Source organism: Pholis gunnellus, assembly GCF_910591455.1.
Source record: "Pholis gunnellus genome assembly, chromosome: 16".
In the NCBI taxonomy this organism is placed as follows: domain Eukaryota; kingdom Metazoa; phylum Chordata; class Actinopteri; order Perciformes; family Pholidae; genus Pholis; species Pholis gunnellus.
The window spans coordinates 5,168,387-5,192,102 of NC_136543.1; the positions used below are offsets into that span (position 1 = coordinate 5,168,387).

The 23,716-nt window shown below is 43.4% G+C and overlaps 1 protein-coding gene across 7 annotated transcripts in view; it reads right to left on the reverse strand.

Moving 5' to 3' along the window:
- The window catches only part of LOC306708090 (uncharacterized protein), a 38,730-nt gene that overhangs the window by 3,605 nt on the left and 11,409 nt on the right, over positions 1–23,716 (reverse strand). For 2 of the 7 annotated variants that reach the window (XM_079175792.1, XM_079175791.1), the window contains 12 exons: positions 19,017–19,229; positions 15,964–16,032; positions 15,713–15,733; positions 13,130–13,293; positions 11,644–11,752; positions 10,715–10,819; positions 6,086–6,205; positions 4,910–5,058; positions 3,972–4,117; positions 3,214–3,455; positions 2,006–2,342; positions 1,002–1,182 (listed from right to left, as the gene is read on the reverse strand). In XM_079175792.1, the coding sequence (XP_079031918.1) occupies positions 1,002–1,182; positions 2,006–2,342; positions 3,214–3,455; positions 3,972–4,117; positions 4,910–5,058; positions 6,086–6,205; positions 10,715–10,819; positions 11,644–11,752; positions 13,130–13,293; positions 15,713–15,733; positions 15,964–16,032; positions 19,017–19,229 (1,856 nt within the window). The remainder of the gene's footprint in view (positions 1–1,001; positions 1,183–2,005; positions 2,343–3,213; positions 3,456–3,971; positions 4,118–4,909; positions 5,059–6,085; positions 6,206–10,714; positions 10,820–11,643; positions 11,753–13,129; positions 13,294–15,712; positions 15,734–15,963; positions 16,033–19,016; positions 19,230–23,716) is intronic. The other 5 variants (XM_079175794.1, XM_079175793.1, XM_079175797.1 and 2 more) reach the window with 5 other exon arrangements.

The following is a 23,716-nucleotide window of genomic DNA, read 5'->3' on the forward strand; positions in this document are numbered from 1 at the left end:
CTTGGGTTGAGGGTTTGATTCCCACAAGATACCACAAAGTTGGCTCAAGGAAACTGAAGAATTGAGGATTTTAAAGTAATCTTTCACTGAAGTCATGGGGTTCTGAGGCTTTCTGTCGATTCACGATTCACGAAAATGCTGAACTTGTTAGCAAATTGTTGCTTTTTTACATATCCAGCTGTTTTGTAAAATAGTGGATTGCAGGTGGGCTAAGCACAAGTTTATATTTGCCGATATTCTCTCTACATGTGACGTCGTGAAGCAACGTGGGGTCATGGGAGTTGTTGTCTTCATTGTGGTCAGATTGTCCCGGTTAGGATTCCTTCAGCGTTCATTGTTCAGGAGGTTTGTATTTTATTCGCAGAGGTCTCCTCCTCTCCATAAACAAATTGATCAGGTGATTAAAACCAGTAAAAGAAACACAGAATGAAGTAGTTTTATGTTAAAAATCTGCGTTTCTCTGATGCTGTTTCGGAGGACACAGGACGTCCCAGCGGGGCTGCGAGCCGCACTGCTAACGCTTGCTCAGATAACTTAAGATCCAGAAGTCCGACGACTAAAATTCTTCCTCTGGTTAATATATATAGTTTAAAAGGACCAAGATCTAAAAAATGTGTAGTAAAAATGTGAATTAAAACGGTATAAAAATGTCAATTCTTTTACATTTTCTGTCAGACAACCCCATTGCTGAAGGGTATGACGCAATTGACATGGGACCATATTAAAAGGATCGCTACCTTGATTCAAATTACGGATAACATTTGGGATAATGTAAGTGCACAACTCAACTAAATATATGACATTGGTCTAGTCGTTTTTCAGACATTTTTGCGCGGAAAAGATACATATCATACCTTTAAATGCAGGTACAGGTACATACTTTTATTATTATTTAGGCCGGGTAAGAAAGCAGTTTTTCGTGCACATGGGTAAAAATCAGATCAGGAACAACATGCTTGTAAGAAGTAGAGACGTCTGCAGTATGCTCCCTGGTCACTGACCTGTTTCTGTAGCCTCTCGTTCTCCTCCTGCTCGGCCACGGCCTTCTCCTGCGCCTCCTTCACCTCCTGAGCTTGCTGGGCTTCGTCCCTGAGACGCTGCTGCTCAGCCATGAATTGGGCCTCCACCTCCCTGCGCTTCCTCTCCTCTACCTCCCGGGCCATCGCCTCCTCCCGGAGGATCCTGAGAAGACGTGTCCGTGTTACATATACAGCACGCACATGTTATGTATCCGGACAAAGATCAGCTGTCTGCGGGGTTATAAACCCTCAGTTTCTCCCATATTTCTCAGAAGTCATTCTTCAGAACCTGAGGCTAAGACAAGCATACAGTCATCCCATAGTGTGGCACATACAGTCACACGCCTGAGGCCACTAAACTGATTAAAAACATCAAAAATGTCCTTCTTTTCAATGAAATTGAACTTTAGAGCAAAAGCATGTTGGTAACGCTTTCATTTATTTATTTTTGTATCTAATAATTTTGTAGGAGCGATGTGATTTGGTCATAAATACAGTAATTATACAAGTATATTCATAGGTACTAAAATAAAGACAGTGTTCAAATGGTACAACTTCTTCTAAACTAAGAGAGTTTTCTTTAGCAGCAGGTTGGCTGAACACAAAAAAATGGATCAAATGGTCTCGTATATAATAAATGACTATAACAAAGTAGTGGTGAGCATTCATTTTATTTGTTTATTTATTTATTTGGGTTCAGATGTAGCAATTCTTTAATGGAAGTTCGCTTTTTCCCCCTGCAATCGCTGCCAAATTACATAGAAATGAATAGAAATGTAAGGACTAATAAACATTTGTTTGTTAGAAATATTGTAGCAAATTACCTCACAATGTGACGCAATGCAATGCAAGTTTAGAAGGTGTTTTTTTGTTGTATTGCCATACTGTTGTGTTGAATTACATCATGTTGGAAGGTGTAATTTTGAACGTTCTGTCTCAAGACACCGGTTCATTTCATAAGCCCTCAAAGTCAGAATGTAACTGACCTGTTCTTGTGCTCCTGCTCCAGACGCTCCTGCTCCTCTCGCTCCCGCTGCTCCCGGGCTTGCCTGCGTTTCTCCGCCAGGATGCGAGCAGCCTCCTCCGGGTCGTTGGTGCCTGCTGACGGCCTGCTGGCCGGTGCGGCCGAGCCGGTGGTGGTGGTGGTGGAGGCAGCAGCTGCAGCGGCGACGCGTGCAACAGAAGGAGCGGGATTACCGGTGGCGGCTGCAGCCGGCTCTACGTTTGGAGCAGCTGGAGTTGCCCCGGATGCAACCGCCGGGCTGAGGGAAGGAGGTGTAACCGGTGCAGAGGACACCACGATGGCAGGAAGACTACTGGAGCCTATGAGAGGGAGGACGAAGAGAGGGCAGCCGGTGATTATGTTTCTAAAAACACAATAGTAAGAAAGCAAACATCTGTTTTAAATCATCTGAAGAATAAGATGACGGGAAAGTCGCTAGAAACTGCCAGATGATACATTTTTTAACTATTCATTATGTAGCTTTGATTCAACATATTTTAATTTGAAATTAAAAAAAATGAACTAGAGAAAAAAAGAGAGAAGAAAAGAGAGGCCCTGCCCGTCATGACGCACTGACAGTTTGGTAAATCCTGTGGAGAGTTTTTCCGAGGTGGAAACTTCTTGCTGTCTGCTGCGTGCAGAGTTATAAATATGAATACAGCAGCTCAAATGTTTTGGCAGGAAGAACAGATGACTTTTCAAGATCCTCCAGTCATTTCAAGTTGTACTTGACATCACCATGATTCATACAGTAACCATCAATACCACCGTGGTGCCATTCAAAACATGTGGTCTAATTCTTGTCATGCTGTATTTTTCTTTTCAGTTTTTTTTTTTTTTATTCAGTTCGATTTCACTGTTTTATGTGGAAAACGGAATAGTTACTGTGACATACACGTGATCCTGCTAATAATCCAGAAATAAATTGGAAAACAATTGTTTCTGGGACCTATAAGATTCAACCTGGGTGATGCTGATGATCACGACCGCACGTCTGCCTGCACTGTAACTTAAAAAGTGGCGCTCCAGGTGACGCCTGCAGATATTCCCCATGTTATCCTGCTTTTTGGATGGATACACTGGGGGAGGACTGGCGTGAGTTAATTGCATAGAGAGACGTTTTAATTGACCTGTCGATGTCGATCTGTCACCTTGAAGCCTGGATATGGTCTCCGTGGTAACCACACTTACTCTTTTTCTCCTCTGGAGCGCCGGGTTGCTGGGGTTCATGGCGCGGTTCCACGGCGACCGCGGCGACCGTCTGGGGCTGCACCCTGGCGGGCGTCTGGGCTCGTTTGGGTCGGGTCTTGGTGCCAGGGGGAGGAGTCTTCTTGCCCGCCGGGGTCTTGGAGGCCACTGCCGACACCAGGGGGGACAGGGGCCGACTTTTGGGGGTGGCGGGTGACGGAGGTCTGTTTTTGGGCTTCGGGGTGCTGATGAGAAGAGAGGAGGTGGAGAAGGAGGTGAAACATTAGTCACAGAGGGAGCTGGCGGCATTAGGCGATCGGGTTCCATGCGGTGTAGCAAAAGGTAATGAGGTTGCCAGTGCACCAGATAAAGCTCATAACTAGGTCATGTGGAAGAGATGAGTGACTCCATCTGAAACTCCACGATTCTTTGGCTGCAGGGGAGTGTAACCTGAGAGGAAGGGAGGCAGGGAGACATCTTTTTTCCCCTGTGCATCGGTCTGACACTAACAGACCTGCTGTTGGCTGACTGAACGGAGTCCAGCAGAGTCCCTCTCAGTAGTTAAATCACAGCACCTTGGACCATCTGTGAGACATTAACCTGCACCGAGGATAAAACACCAGAACACAATGAGCTCCCTCTCCCTCTCTCTCTCAGCCTCTCTCCTGCTTTAACTAAGTCCACAATATAGCGACATTTTTCTGGTTGAATTATGGGATACATTGGTCTGTAGAGCTGGCACAAGGCAGCTTGTAGGATACCTGATCTCTGGCCTGGATCTCTGGGTGGTGGTGGTGGTAAGTGATGTCGTCTGTCTCTTCTTCGGCACTTTGTCTTTTGTGAGCGAGTTCTTCTCTTTTTCATTCTCCCTCTCCTTGTCTTTCTTCTCTTTCTTCTTTTTGTCCGCCTTGAAGGAAGACGTGACACAATTAAGCAGTTATCACCTCAGGCCCGAGGCTGATATACACACTGTGTATGAGATGAAGGCCTTTTGTTAAATGCCAGTATGTTATAGAGGCTCCTTCAAAAACGACATTTAAGACTGGCAGCTTATTTCCATTGCAAGTGCTATTTAATAAATGAATGGTGAAGTTATGTTCATTTAAATCTGCCTTTTCTTTCTCCACATGGTGGCAGTCTGACAAGCCGTTAAACCTTCGTTGACATATCACCATCTAAAGATGGTGAACGTGTTACTGCAGCAAACAGAGGGACATTCTCACTCATCTTTTGAATTGTATTTGTGTCCACGTATGTAAGTCCAATATTCACTGTTTTTAGTCTCCACCACCTCCTGAGGGAAATATGTGTCTCTGTAGCTGCTAGATGCTCAACTGTGTTGGCCAGCTAGTCTCTACCTGTGTCTCTCTGCTGTTTGCTGCTAGTGTACAGCGTCTTTTTAAAGATTTCTTTTCTCTGTAAACAGCTCCCATGAAAGCGGTGAGAGTGAACCGAAACAGTGAAGTTGTGAAAAAAAAAAACAATGAGCTGAAAGATGCTAAAATGTTGGGTGATAATTCTCTGTGGGTTTGTCACTCCGAGCGACACCTTTCACATTGAACTCATATGACCCATTGTTTATGTAAAGCATTCATTACATTCATTTAGGTTTCTATGTCCGTCTACAAACTATTTTACTATCATGATTTAACTTGAAAATGTTAAATGTGTCTGTTTGGAGGTCAACATGTTTGCCTACCGGTGTGGAGTTTCGCCGGCGTTGGCGCTGGGTGATGTCCGGCGTGCTGGCGGAGGAGAGCCTCCAGCGCTCGGCGTTCTGGTGCGGGTGGTGATGGGAGCTGGCGTTCAGCGGGCTGGCGGAGACTGAACGGGAGCAGTGGTGAGAGTCTGAGTAACACATGAACATGCAGAGAGCGGCAGCGAGGGCCGATTTGTCAGGGGCCCCACACACACACAAACACATCATACACCATGCAGAGGGATAATAAAAAGCCTCTAAGTGAGGACACACCAGGCTATGAGACAATGACTGATTCTTTATTGTTATCCAATAGTGCCTTTTGTAGCTTTATTCTTTATTCTGAATATCTTTAAGTTTTGGACTCTTGTTTTTTCACCATGTTTTAACCTTTTTAGACAAAACAATAAATCGATTAATCCAGCAAATAAGGGACAGATTAACTGATATCGATGATAATCGTTAATACCAGCTTTATCTTCAAACAAACCAAATATCACCACCATATGTTATATACACATATGAATTCATAAAGATAAAGAGAAACAGAGTTAGAGAGAGGAGAGAGGACAAAGACTGAAACAAGTTATCCACAAAGCAAAAATGCCAAAGAGGGAGCGGAGAAGCTTCTACAATATGTAGTTTTCCTTGGGATTGTTGAATTTACAAGCAATTTGAAGGTGGGATCTGAAAAACTGTGGTGGGCATTTCTCGGATTTTCTTACATTTAACTATAAATACCACTGTGAGTTCTTTTTAACAGTTTTTCCTAAACATTTTAAGGACTTCAAAGTTGACGACAAGTCCAGAGAAGTGCTCCGAAAGAAGATTTCATGATAACTATACAAACGGCTGCTGATGAAGGTCATGTGATAAGACAGAAAGCTCCAGAGCAGCTACTACATGGACCTTGTGGTGTTTTTCAATCGAGCCAAATGTCCCCACAGATGAAGACAGAAATAGCAGGATAGAGAGGGGGGTAAAAGAAAAAGCGAGAAGAGTGATGAAAGATTTAGATCTGAATGTTTTGGGTCAAACTAACTGTTCCTTTACATAAAACATCCCAAAACAGAGCAGTATTCCTTCCTCCCTGCACACTCCATTGATGTGCAGAGAAAAAAAAACGGGAGGGCAGGTACATTGAGTAGAAACATCCAGATGTGGTCTCACACTCACAGGAGTCGCTGTTGTTGAGGAGGGTGGCGGCGCTGCGACTGCGGGCCAGGAAGGACAGCGTCGGCGTCATGAGCCGCTCCACGATCCGGCTCTCCCAGGGGCTCAGACGCAGGCTGCGGGCTGACATAAGAGGACGCCGTCAGTGTCGGGTTACTGTCGGAGCTGCACCACATAGGTACTCACCACTAAAACACATCTCCGGCCTACTGCCGCAGGGGTGAACACAACCTTGACGTGTGGCGCTCCTCATTGATGACACTGCAGCACATCCTCTCTTCACACAGACACACACACACACACACACACACACACACACACACACACTGAACACACTTTCTCCATCTGAGGCAGAGGGAAGTTTTACGCTGCATTCATGTGCGGCTGGAAGTTGGTAAGTCTGAGGAAATGTTACCAAGTTATGACAAAAGCATCAAATGTAATCTTTGACGGTGGCAAATGAACACTCTTATTACTTATGTTTATCTAGCCAAACAAATCCTCATCACTTAGAAAAAAAAACAGCGAGAAACAGCATGTGTCTTCTGGGTTTTGATTTTTGTTTTTTGTCAAAATTGATGAAAAAGCCGAATTGCTTGGACTACGTAGATCTTGATTTGTGATTCCGACATCAGGAGGTGGAGCCAAGCATCCAAAATGATTTTTAGAAGTGAATCAAGTGGCAAACTTGAGAGCTAGGACATTATTTGTTTCTATTTATATGAACGTCGGCAGAAGACTAACGATCTTACATACAATGTACTTGCCAGAGGCTAGCAGGCCTCGCTTGACCATTAAAATGTTGGTTATTACATTTAGGAAAAGATAAAAGGTTTAGGTTCGAATAAGAGCGTTTGTCACATAGTTTGTCAAATAGCCTGCGTTACGTAAGTAAGTAAAGTATTTTACGCAGAACTCAAACTCCAGTCTGCCAATCAGAGACTCTCAGGCTCAAAGATAAGATGAATGACTGAACGTTAGCCCTCACGTCACACACAGTACCAGACATCAGATAACAACACACAGCGGAACAAACCCAGGTTCATTTCATTACTTACCGCTCAAAGTCACAATCACGTAAAAGCCTCGACCCCAATCAAACCCAATGCAGTGCAAAGTCAGTTTCTGACTGTGAGTTCAGCATTAGCACAACACACACTGCTCTGACTTTAACACCATCATGGTATGATAGTGTTAATCTACCTTTTAGTGAGTGTCATGTGATGTAAATGTATAATCAAATGTGTTGCAATGACGGGTGGAAACACACAGACCAATACATCATTCTCTCATGAGTAAAGCAAACTTAATGTCAGAGAATCAAGTTGCTTTTAGTCGGAGGTTGGCATCATCTTTGATTCTGGCAGAATCAAATCAGTGTTGTTAGAAACAAACCAGAGATGCCTGTGTGTGAATTTTATAAGGCACAAGACAAATACTAGAAAACCCCCAAAAGGGAGCAGACGGAGAGAGAGAGACGATGAATGACGCAGAGTGAGAGCTCAGATTTAGAGACTCTTCACACAGAATATCACGAAGACGACGCTCAACCTCCTTCAGCAGACACTGAAATAAAGAAACAAACGTTTGAAGCATTTTCCCTCGAATCATTTTAACTTAGAACCTGCAGACAGTGCAGGGAAGTAGTACATTTCTAGTACTGTTTTGAGTTTGAGGTACTTTGCTCTAGTATTTATCATTACATATCTACTTTGTACTTGATTTATTCTCATTTTATTTCTTTAAAAGCTTTAGTTACTGGTTGTGTTGCTGATTAAGAATTAACATGCTAAAATAAGATCCATTTTAGTTTAAATGAGTAATAATATGCTCATAACCCCTCGTAAGTGTTACTTCTGATCCTGAGTAAACATCCTGTAGGTTTTGTTCTCTTTAACGGTCCCGCTCCTTTAAAACGGTGCAAAAACAACAGAGAACCCGCGAGTGCTCATGAGACAACAACATAGAGGTGGACACGGAATGCACCGCCTCAACATGAGAGCTGATGAGCACGACGACAGATAGTCCAGGTTTCCCCGTCTCTGCTGTGCAAAGATGTATTTTTAGTGACAACTCGAACCACGTGTACTGCTTCTTCTCAACGCTCTATTGTGGCACGCCAGTGCACGACACCTACAAACACGTACCAACACGTACGTAACACATGAGAATAGTGCAATAACAACAGAGAGAGTTTTGTGGTTTTTACGAGCTCTACATGAACGATTGACTGGCCCTTCTTATGCGACAGTCACCTCTGCGGTACGTTGGACGGATCATTTTCACAACACGTTTTATGACCAACTGATAACTCGACTACCTCCCGTTGCTAGGCAACAGTGGTTTCCCCCTCCACCCCCACGTCTTCCTCCAATGCGGCAACGGGAGGCTGAGCTGTGCTGCTGCCTGGTGATCGACTGTTCACCTGCTGGTAGATTGATGACCCCCCCCCCCCCCCCCCCCCCCCCCCCCCCCCACCACCACAATACTACTGGTACTCTGTTGCAGAGCATCTCCAAAGGCCAGAAACACGAGCTCCGATATCGACTTAAATGTGATTCAGCTCCAAATTGTCCTTTGATGTTCCCGCAGTATCGGAGCATCCGTGTTATTAGTGATTTATCAAGCATGGGAATCTGAATCTCCGAGAGCCGAACTGCTGATTGCACTGTGGGCGATACGATCGGTAAAGGCACACGTTATGAGGCGTGACGGATCTGTGATGAAGACAGCGCTGCTGATGTGCATGTGGCAACTCAGGAGTCTGATGCAATGAGTTTAACATAACAAGATCATTTGAATATTTATCATAGCACGACAGAGCGTTGCGACCGCCATGACAGCAAAAAAACTTTATTTGACTGAGATTTGCACAAGTTAGAGTCTTTGTCGCCAATCACGGCCCTGAAAGATCAGTAGCCTCCACAGACCACTCTAGAAAATGCTTGTGATTCCACCAGACGCGCCGCATTGTGTTGCAGAAGTGGCTCTCAGTGTGCCGTGTATTGATAAATCCATGGCGCTGTCCGTGGTGCTGAAGCAGCCGACGGATTTGTAATTGGGACTTTCGACTTTCCGTCCCACCTGTTAGAAATGAAAAATGTTGCCTACCGAGTACATACCACATTTTTCTGGTCTTACAAGACATTTCACTTTGTCTTATATACCGTATCTTCTTTCTTACACATATACGTAACGAAACCTGTTAAAATAACATATGGACGTTTTTAGCCACGCTTTTAGCGGCACGGCTCTGTGATGGTCATGTAGGTTCGTCGGTCAACTGTCATGAAATGTTGTAAAAACATTCACGCTCCCCAGAGGATGACTCCTAGTGACTTTGGTGATCCTCACCTCTAGCGCCACCATGAGGTTAACATTCGCCGTTTTGAGTAAATGTCTCAAAATGTGATAGTTTGTTAAGTACTTTGGTTTATAGCTGAAAGCAAGACTGTGCAACTTTTGAAAGAAGCAATGATACAATTTTTCTCAACAAATGAAATGATTAATTCATACGTGATAAAACGCATCACATTATCCTGTAACTATGTGGCGTGTGACCACAGTGACCACTGGTGTTCAGCAATAGTTAGAGCGTCTCGGCTAACGTTAGCTTGTTAACACAATGAACTAAGATGGTGAACATCATACCGACCTAAAATCAACATGTTATCATAGTGCGAGTCTTTTAGCATGCTGACGTTAGCATTTAGCACAAAGCACCGCTGTGTCAAAGTAGCCGTTAGCATGGCTGTACACACTTTAACTTGCTTGTTATGACAACATGCCAACTTATTCTGTTATGATGATAAATATTGTCATTTTAACCATATGTTGCTTTTGTGTAATTACGGAAAGTTCATGATTCAACAAGTTTCTTGGAAAAGCTAAATTAATTTGTATGAAGAAATAACGAAGAAATGTGTCACATAAAAATGATCTGATTGAAACGTTAAAGGGTTGTGTTACAAAGAAACATTTCATATGACAAGAAACAAATGTGCTTTTGTCTTGGCGGCAGCAATGCGCTGCTGTAAATAACTACTGAAGCAAAAGAGGTTTAATCTCCATGGAAACAGGCTGTATGTCTACATAAAACCACCAAAATACAATACATGTGCATTTCGTTGCTCTACTTTCATTTGCAACAGTCACACTATAATATCCACCACCAACACCACCACCACACCAAACCACCAACAGTAAAGTGGAGGGGGGCAACCAACAAAGACAAGATGTGAACTTAAACAAAAACTATTAACAGAAACACACATATCACAAAATATGGCTTGGTGATGTCGTGGTGAAAGGGGAGGCTGATCAAAAATGCAGAGGAGACTCAAATCAATGACAACCATCAACTGAAATCAAAAACCACGATGCATACGAGACCGAGAGCGTGACAAGCGAGGGGGGAGTAGGTGGTAAATGACCAGTCACCAAGCACAGGCAGGCAGGCAGGCCACCAGAGACGACAGTTATAATAGTAAAAGAAGAAAACCCAAAAAAAAAACAGATTAGGGTAAGAGGAGTGGGGGGGGGGGGGGGGGGGGAGGTCAGAGAGTGGGATGAATAGGAAGGGAGAGGGTAGAGGAAGAGGCCTGGTGGACATTGACGCCGGGTCGTCCTTACTTCTGTTGGGGGAGTTCCAGAGCGTGGCAGAGGACTTGGACAGCCTGTTGTTAATGACAGGGTCCACCTGTCTCGGCAAGTTGACCGTGGAGGCCGAGCATCTGCCTGCACCGGAGAGAACGCAACAGACAACAACTGTTCACAAGGCGGCTGGGGTGCAGGCGGGCCCGGCTGAGGACTGATAAGAGATGGGGGGGGGGCTGCCGACTCCCCTCGGTCTGGATCTGGAGGAGATCAGGGACTCACCATTCTCTGAGGTTCTCATTAACATTAAGGAGGAGATTAATCTGGACTCAGACTTGGAGGGGGGGAAATGGGGAGGAACTTTGAGGAAAGCGTGGGAAGGGTGTGGTAAAGTTAGAAATCACATAACTACTTTGCTTTTTAGCCGCTGCAAGAAATCAGCATAACACACACACACACACACGGTCACACACACATTCAGATTCTTTCACACTCTGAAGGAGAGAAACTTGTATTGACCTCAGTGTCACGGGTCCAAGAGAGGCCGCCCGTCACGTGTTTCGACGGTCTAAAAAAGGGGAATAAGCTCACAGCTCTCTGAAAAAACGCTGTTCACACTGCTGATCTAATGAGACACGTTCATGACAGCTACCTTGCTGCTCAGCTCTCCACCTCTGCGATCACGTTTAAACTGGAACTCAAAACCCATTTCTGCACTCAAAGAAAACAGAGACATTCCACTGAGGAATTAGAAAGGTTTAAGTTACTGAATAAGGCCATCTGCCGCTGGTACCCCGCCTTTTATGACCCTTCAGAAGTTATTTTCCTTGAATTGCATCAGTTGGACCAGTGAGTCACAGTCTGTGCAGCGTTGCTCAACGTGAAGGTTGGAGTTACAGTGAGGATGTGATATATTCTTTTCTTCGTGAGAGTTTCCATGGGATTGTGGTTTATTTGAAACTCACTTTCTCTGCGGGAGGTCTGGTTGAGTCCGCCCGCCCAGGACCATCTCTGCTGGCGGATCTCGGCCCACGTCTTCTTTGTCGACCTCTTGATAGCGGACTCGTATCTCTCCTGCAGGGACCACGCAGTCAAAACAGAGTCACAAACTCACACTCATGAGTTCGTTTGACAGTTTAAAGGAATAGTAAAGACATCTTGGGGAAATATGCTGACTGGCTTTCTTGTGGTGAGCACTGTAAATGTAAAGCTACAGCCAGCAGCCGGTTAGCTTAGCATAAAGACTAGAAACGAGGAAACAGCTAGCCTGGCATTGGTCAAAGGTATCAAAGGTACCTACCAGCAACTTTAAAGCTTGCTAATCAACATATAACGTTTGTTTAATCCGTACATTTTGTAGTTTTATGGGGTATCAATCTGGTCATTTAAGAGGAGGTGATTAGCTTAGTTTAGCGTAAACACCAGAAGCAGGGGAGAGTGCTTATCTGGCTTTGTCCAAAGTTTAAAAAACATATTAGGACCTCTAAAGCTAACTCGTAATGCCGTACAGCAATTCTTTAACAACAACATTTAGTTTGTCCGGCCAGCACATGTGCTGCATCTCTGCCCTTAGCCTAACAACCTCACTGTGACAACAAGACTCCAGAGAGTCACTACTGCTGTTGTTGGCCAAGACATTGTTGCTGTTTTCATTTTTACATTTCTGTTTGAATAAAGGTAAAACCAACGAGATAAATCATGTTAAATAATACGTTTTAGAGGAGGTAGATGTATTTTTGAAGTTTGAACAGAGCCAGACTAAACTGCTGCTGCCTACTTCCACACTTAATGCTAAGCTAGGCTAATATCTTGCTGGCTGTAGCTCCAGGCATGAGATTGGTATTGATCTTCACATTTAACTTTTGACAACAAAGAAAATAATTCCTTCAACAATTACTGAAATTGTACAATCTGCAGCTAGAAGGGAAAGTAACTGTTTGGTGGAAATGCTCCCGACTCATAGGCATGAGCAACTTGTGACGAGGAGACACAGGAAGACACTCTTTCACTTTTAGAGGTCAAATAGAAGCCAAAATGACCACTGCTGTGATCAATAACTGATAACTCCAAATACAGCCAATGAAAATTAACCAACGGAAAATTACAGCCAACACTTGGCATCACAACTGATATTCAAGATGTGACGAGATGTTACACAGGCAATTTTCCAGTGGACAAAAACTGTACTAAGCATTAGGCTTGCATAAACACTGGCGTAGTGTTGACTTTTCCACCCTGACTTCAATTAAGAGGAACTATTTTGGAGAGAAGGACACACTTGTGTCTCAGGCTATAAAAGAAATCTGTCTGCGTTATCAATGACATTAGCTCAGTGTTAATAATTAAAAACAAGCTTTGAAATTGCATTAATTGATTAAACCATAATTTGTTCATGAACCCATGTTTGGATGGTTTTGAGCTACTACATCCTGATTTACTGTATTTTCTCACCTTGTTTTTTTCTAGTTTCTGTCTCTGTTTTTCCTCCAGCAGAGCTCTGCGTTTCTCAGTCTTCAGCCTCTGCTCTTCTAGCTTCTTCCTGCGATCCTCCAACTGGCTCTCCCTCAGACGCCGGGCCTTCTCCTCCTTCTCCAGCCACTGGACCTTCTTCACTGCTACAGGGTCACCAGAGAGAGGGGTTAACATCCAGAAAGAAAAGCCGGAGAGAAAGTAATACAAATTACACAAGAAAGTTCGAAAACAAAAGGTTGCTGAGAATCACATTTGTCTGAGATCTTTTAAATTATGTGGTTATCTGAATAGGGTTTAAGAAAAGCCCGGCCTGTTTATTTTCCTACAATGATGATAAAATTATCCGAATAATAATAAACTTATTCTTTAAGGCACCTTTTTTAAACAATGTTTAGAAAGTGCTTTGCAGGACAACAAGACTAAGAGTCTACTCAAACCCGCAACCCTCATGGTGGTGCTGGAGGAAGATTTAGGAGAGCAGCTAAGTCATTATGATTCATCCTCTGGGAACCATGAATTTGTACAAAAGTTTGGGCCAATCCATCTGGTAAATTTGGAGCTATTTAACTTGATAAATCAAAAGGTAGCCACCAGAGAAGAGTCAGGGAACCACTTAAAGTAGGATTCAGCCCCTGAAGACCATGAATATCTGAAACAGATTTTACGGCGATCAATTTAATCGTTGTCGAGACATTTCACTCAAACCCACAAACCTCATGGTGGCGCTGCAGGAAAATTTAGGACAACACCGGTCATTAGGATTCATCCTCCGGGAACCATGAGTGTCTTTGCCAAATATTGTGGCAATTCATCTGGTAAATTAGCCTTTAGAGAAGTGTCAGGGAAGCACTAAAATCATGGGAATTATCATTAACCAAAATTGATGGCAATTAATTTAAAAGTTTTCAAAATAAGTCATTGTCACTTGAGCCACGCCGCTACAGTGGCTAAAACATAAACAGTATTAAAAGGGACAATGATGAGAAGCTATAAACTAATCTGTGTGAAATATAGTTATTCAACAGGGATTTACAGAAACCTTCTTATTCTAAAGTGGATTCTTTAACTCCGACAGTGGTAATAGCTTAAACTCTTGATACTCAAACACAATGGGTGAAGCAGATGGAAGACACTGTGTTCATTACACTATAATCCTGATAACAGTAAATAAGCAGAGGTGTCCCGCTGTGTTATACAGCACCCTCGAGCAGACGCCTGTTCCTCTTTGCACATTCGCTGCTGTGGCTCATGGAACAATTAAACAGCAATCAATCCTCCTAAATTAAACCTTCTGTATGCTGGACAGCTGCTGTCTCTCTTAGATTTATATCTTTCTTATCCACTTGCATAGAAGCCCGTTTACACAACTGTTGTTTTTAAAGCACGGTGAAGAGTTTAAACAATGGATGATGACAATGAGGGCGGGTTACATGCTGCATCCAACCAAAGTAATGGCATGACATGTTTCAATATTATCTCGTATTGCTGGGAGTTAGACGGCATTAGAAATACATTTTAGTGGATTAAGCTCTGCGAGGATGTAGCAGTGTTGTGAGGCAAACACATGTTTTGTATTTAGTTCAGAATTCTGCAGCTCATCTTCACTAATGAGTCACACAAGTCTGAGCCTTTCTACAATGAAAAAGCATTTTCACTCCTCCATAAATCCAATCCCTGAAAAAAACATTTAATTTACGTCTGCACTCTGTGCAGCAGGATTGACAGAGATATGTCGGTATAATGTCTGAGTTTGCACAAAGTATTAAGTTGCACCATTGCTGTTACATAACAATGCTCAGTTCTTCACAATATGTTCAGATAGATTTGTTGCAAATGTAAAGTAAACATCACGTTTTGTGACCCACATGCCATTATGTGCACACGGTTCTGAACAAATTGCATGCTCCACATGAAAAAAAGCTTGTACCATGTAATTACAGAAAAAAGCAGACTGCAGGAAACTTATCTCGGAGCAGCTGAAGCCAAGTGAACCTCAGATTTTATCGATAAAAAGGCAGCAGAACTCTGCTTTAACGGTGCTGCGGCATGACCACATTATTGATGCTAATGAAAGTAGTAATTAAATCTAATCTGTCTGAGAGGCCTGGTCTCAGTTTATGGTAATGACTGCTCATTTTTCATGCCCTGGGCTCCGAGGGACGTCTCTGCGGGGAAACGCCCACCGAGCTCTGCTCTGATTGGCTGCCGTCATCCACAGGGAGAAGACCCTGTGTTTGAATAGTAGATTTTGTCTTAAATGTTTTGGGGCTAGAGCAATATTTTCATAAGAGAAACGTTTCATTCTGCAGCCACAAAGTGCAACCATGACTTTAGGCGTGGGACATGCCAAAATAAAAAGTGAATTTAAACAAAACATGAGCAGAAACATTCAAACATTCAACGTTTAAGACTTTCCAACAAGACAGACAACCCAAATAAAAAGCACAAGCGGTTCATGGAGGAAAGATTAAAGGGCGCGACTATGATTCCCATCACAAGTTTGATTATTCCTAAATGGCATGACGGCTGCGGACGCCGAGGGTTTTTTGTGAAGCCCCTTACCTTGCAGCTGAGTTTGCTGTTCTGAAAGCCATGCGAGGAGAAACAGTAAGAGACAACAATAACCGTCAGTCACGTCAGAGGAGAGTGACAGAGGAAAGAGGAATGTTAATACTAAGTCAAGAATAGAAGATGTGCATGCATCAAGTTGGTTACAGCTTCATGCATCACCAGCAGAGTTCTTTTTGGGAAAATCCAATGTATTCAAAGTTAAGGACAAGCTCAACATATTTGATTGTTTTATCATTTCTTACCGATATATTTGGCTCTCTCCTCCCTCCGCTCCTTGGCAAGTTTCTGTCGTTGCTCTGAGCTCATCGAATCTGCAGGGAGAAAGAAAATATGAAGCTTTCAGTTGAATCTTTCATCACAAGAGAGCAGAGCAAACAAGCTGCAGGTTTTTGCTTATTTAGACGTAGAGCAGTTAAAGCTAGGGTTGGTAATCTTCTTCAGAAACATTGTTTGTTATAGTTGTTGTAAATTTTCTTTACATCCCGACAGCAATCAATAAGTCTGGTATGTGTGGCTCTCGCAGCCAGGACTGTAACATGCGACAACCTCCCATTTCGAGTCAAATAGAGCATTAGGCAGGGTATGCTTTAGGGTGTGGCTACCTTATGATTGACAGGCTGCCAACGCGGCGTTGTCCGGTCTGGGCGTTGTCTGTGTTTTTTGTCTTAGAACCCTTTCACAGTCTGTGTTTATGAAAGTTAAATGGGAGCTTTTTGGTTGCCTAAAAATGTCTAATTCAGCTGTCAGTTGAACTTAGCTCCACCCTCTTGTGTCACTTATGGTTGCAAAAAACAAGATGGCGACGGACAAACTCGAGGCTTTAAAATCGTAGTCTGCAAACCAATAGGTGACGTCATGGTAACTACGTGCTAACAGTGCTAACAATAGTCAAATTTGATCATTTTTTAATATCTAGCCTACTCTTGTTGGTTTCCCTTCATTTCCAACCCTCGCTTTAGGAGTAACAATATCATTCATTTGGAGTCTGGTTTGTCCACCTGATGAATGTATGAGTCCAATAGTCTCCTCTCAGCTCTGTTTTTGGTTTCGACCATCTCCTGAGGGAAATATCTGTCTCTTTAGCTGCTAAATGCTCCACTATGTTCACTGTTCGCTGTTTGGTGCTGAGCAGGTATCACAAAAAAACAATAAAACGCTCAGTAGAGCTGAGTAGAACTGCTGCAGACATCCTGAAGGAGCTTGGAGCAGAACCTCTGGTCATTTGCATCAAAGCGAGCCAGTTGACACGGCTCGAGCATCTGATTATGATGCGCTCTTGAGGGTTTCCAGGAACGACTCGAGAGGAGACCCCAGAACACGCTGAGGGGGATTACATATCCCATCTGGCCAGGGAATGTCTTGGGATCCCACAGGGAGTAGCTGGAGCAGAAGAACGCTTGCCTGGGCCACAGATTTGTGTTGGTCACCGTATTGAAAATGAATTAAACTTCAACAGAAATGCATCATTTCTGAAACATGTCTCCGTTATTTTGATTCATCCACAATCCTGCGAACATTTTTTAGTGGATCTGAGACATAGTGTCGTTGATAACAGCTGGCAGCATGTTCTGTGGATTATCCCGAGTAACAGGGACACTGTTTCAGCGTTGCTTCAGACATTTTCACGTCATTTTTCAAAGCTGTGAGCACCAACAACAAGATTTGATTGTCTTCCATTATTTGCACGGATAGATTTCACACAGGAAATGATTCAGTTGTGTTTTTTTCCATCTCTTTGTACACTGACAATGTGAAAACTTTTGCAGTTTAGCCGTGATGAACAACTGCTTCTCGGCCGTTCTCATCTCCAGTGATAATCAGCATGAATCCTGATACGCTTTAAAAGACGCAGCGGTGGAACACGAGGATTTGTGCGTCCCTCCTCCTCCTCGTCCGTGAAAAGCCACGACTGAAGAGCCGTAACACACCGTTGAAAAACCAGGACCCCCGGTGGTGCCCGTCTCCTTTTGTGGCTCTCCTCCGTGCTATGTAATATGTATGCCGCGCATCCTCAGCCAATCACAGAGGGCCCTGCAGCACTTCAGCACCGTCTCCATGGCAACCTGAATTTCCTCCCCGCCTTTCACAGAGTTTCCTACGCGACTGCACACTTCAGTCTGACTGATAGCAGTACGCTATGGAGTGCGGAGAGAATCAAATCTCATCGACGTGGAGGTCTCGTCCCCTTCCCTCCACCTCCACCATCAGTCTTCCTCCACAGTATACATCCCGTCTCCCCCATAGCAAATGGCGATTTGGCATTCAGCCACTACCATCTGTCTGGCAGGAATGACTCAATATACATTAAAACTGCCATTAGGGCAAACAGTATGCGAAAACTATGCATGAATGCTTTCAGGTTTTACGTGGTTTATGTGGTGGACTTTGTCTTTGAAGGTCAGAAGTGAAACATGGAGGATAACAAAACACCCCCCAGTTTCATACTTTTGATGCCTTTTAAAGTGTCTCAAGGACAGCAGCAGCAGGTGAAAAGGCTGACTCCACATTTTACGACTAATACTGTGAAAAGAAGGGTAAAAATGGCAGCATTTATTCTGCTTCCAATTTCCAACAGTTGTAATTGTAGCTATTGTTTATTTGCCATTACAACAACACATTACAGCAACAACTATGACCTTGCATTGTGTCCTTCAAATGAGCACCGTCGTCTCCCTGCTGCCTTTCTCTGTCTTAATTACCTTTTTGTACCAGCATCCTATCTGATCCCAGCTATCTGCCTGATGCCTGCAAATTAAGCACACAACTGCCAGTTCTGTACAATACGGCAGCTTCTCTCGTGTGTCATTTCCTATATGAGGCAAAAAAAAGTAGCTTATCGTTTAAAATATCAACACAAGAGCTGCTGAAATATATTAGCATATAAACAGACAAAGCCACAATTTTGTCGATCGAAAAACGGCGCTGCTGGCGCTGCCCTTTTCTAAAAACATTCATTATCCGGCCAAAAGTGCGTGGACTCGCTTGTGGAGGTTAATGCTACAGCTTACAATGATATTTTAGACGGCAAATTGAATAATGCCACAAAGCAAAGTCTGTACACGGAGAGCTGACCAACACCTTTGGGATTCCATTAACTGGAACGAGCCAGGCTTTATTGCCCCAAAATCTTTTCCGCCCTGATGGCTGAATGGGAGCAAATCCCTGCAGTCAGGCTCAAATAAATCCTGTGGAAAGTCTTACCAGAAGAGCGGAGACTGATGTTTCCCTGCCTTAATCTAATAAATGTGATGATTTAAAGTTAGGCACTGACTCTATGACTCAGATATTGAACAACCTTTCTTGGGCTGAGGGCTGCTGCTGCCCGGGGTGGAGGGCCTCCCGTCCATCTTGGAGGAGGCATCTGTCTTGGTGGGGGTCTCTGTTATGGGGCTGGAGTCTGTTTTGGGGGAGAGGTCTGTGACGGCTGAGTCGTCTGAGATCGGAGTGTCCTTCCCCAAAGACTTGTCCCCATTCTGGATGGACTGCAACCCCGTCTGCAGAGGAAGAGCTGGAGGACAGGAATAAAAAAGACAAAATTGAATGATTGACAGGATACCACAGATGTTTTGTTTCGCTACCCGATATTTCACAACGTTAAATCTCAATGATAATCAATGTACATGTAGTTTTCTTTTTGCTGTCGCTGATGCTTTTTGTCCAATGTCTGACGTATTGTTGCATCACTGTTGGACAGACGTTTCCAATAAACGTGAGCGACCTTCTTCCTCCATCCTTTGCTGACACACCATCACAGCAAACCTAGAAATCCCTTTGCGACTTAATTAACTCTCGCCTCATTAGAAATCATTAACACTGTCTTTCACACGCAATTCACGCGCATCAGTCGATCCGCTGCGAGACGCTGCGCTCCCCCCCCCCCCCCTCCGTCCCTGAAGGTTTTCAGTCCTGCAGAGAAAAAGGCCTCCTGTCAGCAGCGTTAAACGCACCAGCAGTAGGTGAGACACGAGCGTGGGAATAAATCTCTAAAGGTTATCTTTCGAGGAGTGTAGCCGAAGCAACAGTTTGCAGTATTTAAAAAAAAGATAACGAGATACACATTGATTTTTCCCGTAGGGACGGAAGAAAACACTGGAGGTTGTTGTGTGAGTCTATTTCAGCTTGCTCTCCTAAAAAGGAAAGAATGCTCCCATAGTGGGTACCATGGGGATGATGAAAGATAATTGGTTTAATTATCCCCACAGAGCCACCTAAACGGAATATAAATCCCCGACTTCACTGTGGGGCAAAAAGCTGAAAATGAATCAAAAAAAGTTTGATTAAAGTCATTTTTTAAAAGTAAAAATGGCAAACACATGGTGGTTTAAGCTTCTCAATTAATGATGTGTTGCTTTTCTCTGATAATTGGGGTGTTGGACTGTTGGTCGGACAAAACAAGCAATTTGAAGATGTTGACTTAGATTCTGGTACATTTTAATGAACATTTTATAATAATAGTGGTAAAAACGTGGCTGTGTGGTTCTCTGCATGACTTGAAAATTGACTTTGACATGTAAAGATGGTCGTGTCCCCCACCTACAGATTAATTGATAATGAAAATGGCCAGCACTTGCAGCTCTACTTTCAATACTATGTTTTATGTTTTATGTAACACAAAGGCCTCTGGGCCTCCTAACTATGAGCTCCATTGACGGCTCCACACAGATCCGGTCATGAGGCCAGACTTCCTGACCTCTGACCCTCACGGAGGGCGACAAAGAGGCAGCAAAAACAAAAAGCCACAAAACACATCCTGTCTTAATCCCGGCTGAGTTTGTTTTCACACTCCTGCCGGTACCGCCACTGAGATCGGCTGCTGCTTGCCGGACCCCCCCCCCCCCCCCCCCCCGCCCCCCCCATTGTCCCTCGCTGGCTGTCACACTGGAGAAGTTGGGGACAAACTGAGCAGAGCCGCTATGACGCATGGCGGAAGATGGGGTGTGGGGGGGTGGGGGGGGTGTAGCAGGAAGAAGAAGAAGGGACAATTTATGCACTTCTACAAGGACACACGGAGAGTGAGGAAAGAGATTCATAGAGAAAGGAGAGCTGGAGGACAATGAGAGAGTGGAAAAAATGGTGCGGCAGGCTGTTTTTATAACGACGGAGGAGGAAAAAGAAAGCACAGGATTTGAAAAGACAAAAAAGAGGAGGAGAGAGATAAAGACAGTAACAGCTAGGCCCAGAGCTGGGAAAATAATGAGACCGGAGCTCAGAGGTAGAAAGGTGAGAGGCTGCAGGCTCCAGGCCAGCTCTCCCCTCCAGTCAGCCAGCGACGGGCAGATGGTCCAAACGTTCACCGAACCACATAAATCACAGATTAACACTGGGCTCCAATCCAGCTACCCCCACTGTACTTCAGACACAGAGCTTAAATGCACAGGCTGCATTGTAGAATACTAATGGAGGAATGATAGGACGTGAAGTAGAGCCCCGCGTGTGTTTAGACAAGAGAGTGAGAAGGAAAAGATGCAGGATGGCACCGCTTCTACCTGATGCTGAAAAAAAAAGATTTGGCAAAAAAAGAGGATCGCAGTGCTCCTCCTCACTTGAGAAGATTACTTTTTGCATTTGAACAGTTTACCAGCCTTATATGGCTTTAGTCAAACTTGTTCAAAAAAGGATATAAGGCAACAAGTGGTGCTGATTATTCTGCCACCGTAACACTGTCAGCATGAAAAAACAGATATGTAGAATCAGAGATTTGAGCTGCTGTAAGTCAATCATAAAATTGTAAATTACTTAACTGTTATCTTAATTTCATTTTCACCCTAATTCGTTTTTGTGGGATGTTTTTCAGGACGTTGTTGTTTTTGTGTAGTTTTTATTGATGCTTTTTATTCTCTGGATTATTATTTCATGTTGTGTTAATCGGCTTCGAACCTTAGTTGTGTATGTACTAAACAAAAGCAGTGTGTGTGATTGCCAAATAAAAATGTAGGAAATAAACTTTATTTGACTGTGACTTGATTGCTGTGGATTATAAATACCTCTGATGATGATATGTATGTGTAAACCAGGTCTCACTGTGATGACATGCACAAAAAAAAACTACAAAGAAAGAGGGCGGGATCTCTCGTAAGACTCTAGTTTACGTTGCAGAGTTGACTTGAACTAGTTATTACCATAAGCACAGCATGGGTGTGGCTGTTGTGTGTTTTCTGACTGAAAAAGAGGAGTGATGGAGTGATGAGAGAAGAGTCATGTAAAAGCAAAACTACAGTATAAACCCATGAGCATAAAACACAGCTTTACAGTCTCACTTGGTCTGGTACGACCAGTAGCTCATGGTGGCGAGCTAATGTTGGACATCTTTCTTTATGAGTCACTTCTCTACTTGTGCTACTATTAAACTACACTATGTACATATTCGCATTTCGTAAAAGTGCCATTTTTGGCCACAGTGTCCGCGGTGGACAAAGGAGAACAGAAACAGGTTAACATTAGTGAACAACATTGAAAGAAAGATGACAGCAACTGACTGCGGCTGTTTCAAAGTTTCTGATAAAGGTTCATCAACGCAGCCAAAATGAAAATCCTTGGGATTCTTTTGACACATTTTCTGATTACATTTATTAATTCAGAGGTTTGCAGAGCTCATCGTGGCAGTTAGGGCACTTTAAAACACTTTTCCAGCAATTGGCATGAAAGAAATCTCACTCCTTCTCGGAGTAATAACTTGATCAAATGTGAACTCAAAGACATGCCACACATAACTATATTCAGCTTTACTTATGCTTTCCGTATATATATTACTGTCTTAGCCAATAAACATCCATAAATCCTCTCAGAAAACAAAGGCTTACAAATCCAGAACCTGCATGAGAATCATGGCGCTTTAAAGTTTGCTTCAGTATCAAAGCAATCCAATGATAGTTGTCTGTACATCCATGAGTGAATGAATAGCTAATTCTGCATACTTTTGGTGTCTTGGTAACTAAATACAGGATAAAAGAACGGGGCTCAAGATGTAGCAGCATGTAGCTTCCTAACACATGGCAACATCTTACTTCCTGTTTACATCCCCCCCAAAGAATTATGGGAAATGTACTTCCAAAAGTTATGAAATGAACCCCTAAAAAGAAGAAAGACCAAGAATAATAATGATAATAGTAACATAATCTATGAATATTAACTTTTCCCATGTTTGTCGGCACAGTTTTTTAAGAAAGCTCCTGGTCATTATCAGGGACATTAAATGGCAAAAATTCACAACTGCCTCCAATATAATAGTAGCTACTTCTTACTAGTGAAAACTAAAATTAAAATATGGGATAATACCGTAATATAAACATGCACCCATAATATTAAAACACATGGCTTCAGTGGTGTCCCTGTAACAACATGATAATACATACAGCCTTGCAGAAATACAGCCATTCATGTGACAAGCTCCATTTAACACAGAAACACAAATTCAGCATGATGTCGACCCGTCACTCCCCCTCCCTCCCTCAGAGCTCCTCGTCCCTCCACAGCCATCTCAGGTTTCTGTGCCACTGTGACAGACTCTGGGTTTATAAATAGCGATAAGCACCATACTGAGAATGTCGGCCATAAAAGGGGCTGGCTTCTGTCGAGGCACCTTGGGACGGCACGGCGACCACAAACTGCAGCATGTGGTGCACCAGATTTACCACACAGGCAGGTTCATTTTGTTTGTGTGCGGGCCACATTGGCTGGTAAAATCCTACTCCATCTGGCATTTAGAAAAAAACTGTTGTAACCAATAACAAAATAAAACAGAGGCAGACGTCCAAATGAAAGTTGGTAACCTGCCAGACTTGACTGAAATTTACCAGCAACCGTAAAAAACCTTTGACATTGTTTTCCCGGATGAGGGAGTGTGGATGCTTATAATTCTAGTTCTAGTGCACTGCATTTCCCAGAATTCCTTTTTGATGAAAGGCTTCTGAGAACATGTGAGACAGCTGTGGGTTGTATGTGCATGGGCTTTGAAAACAAACAGTACAATGGTTAAAAAACTTTAACACCCAGATA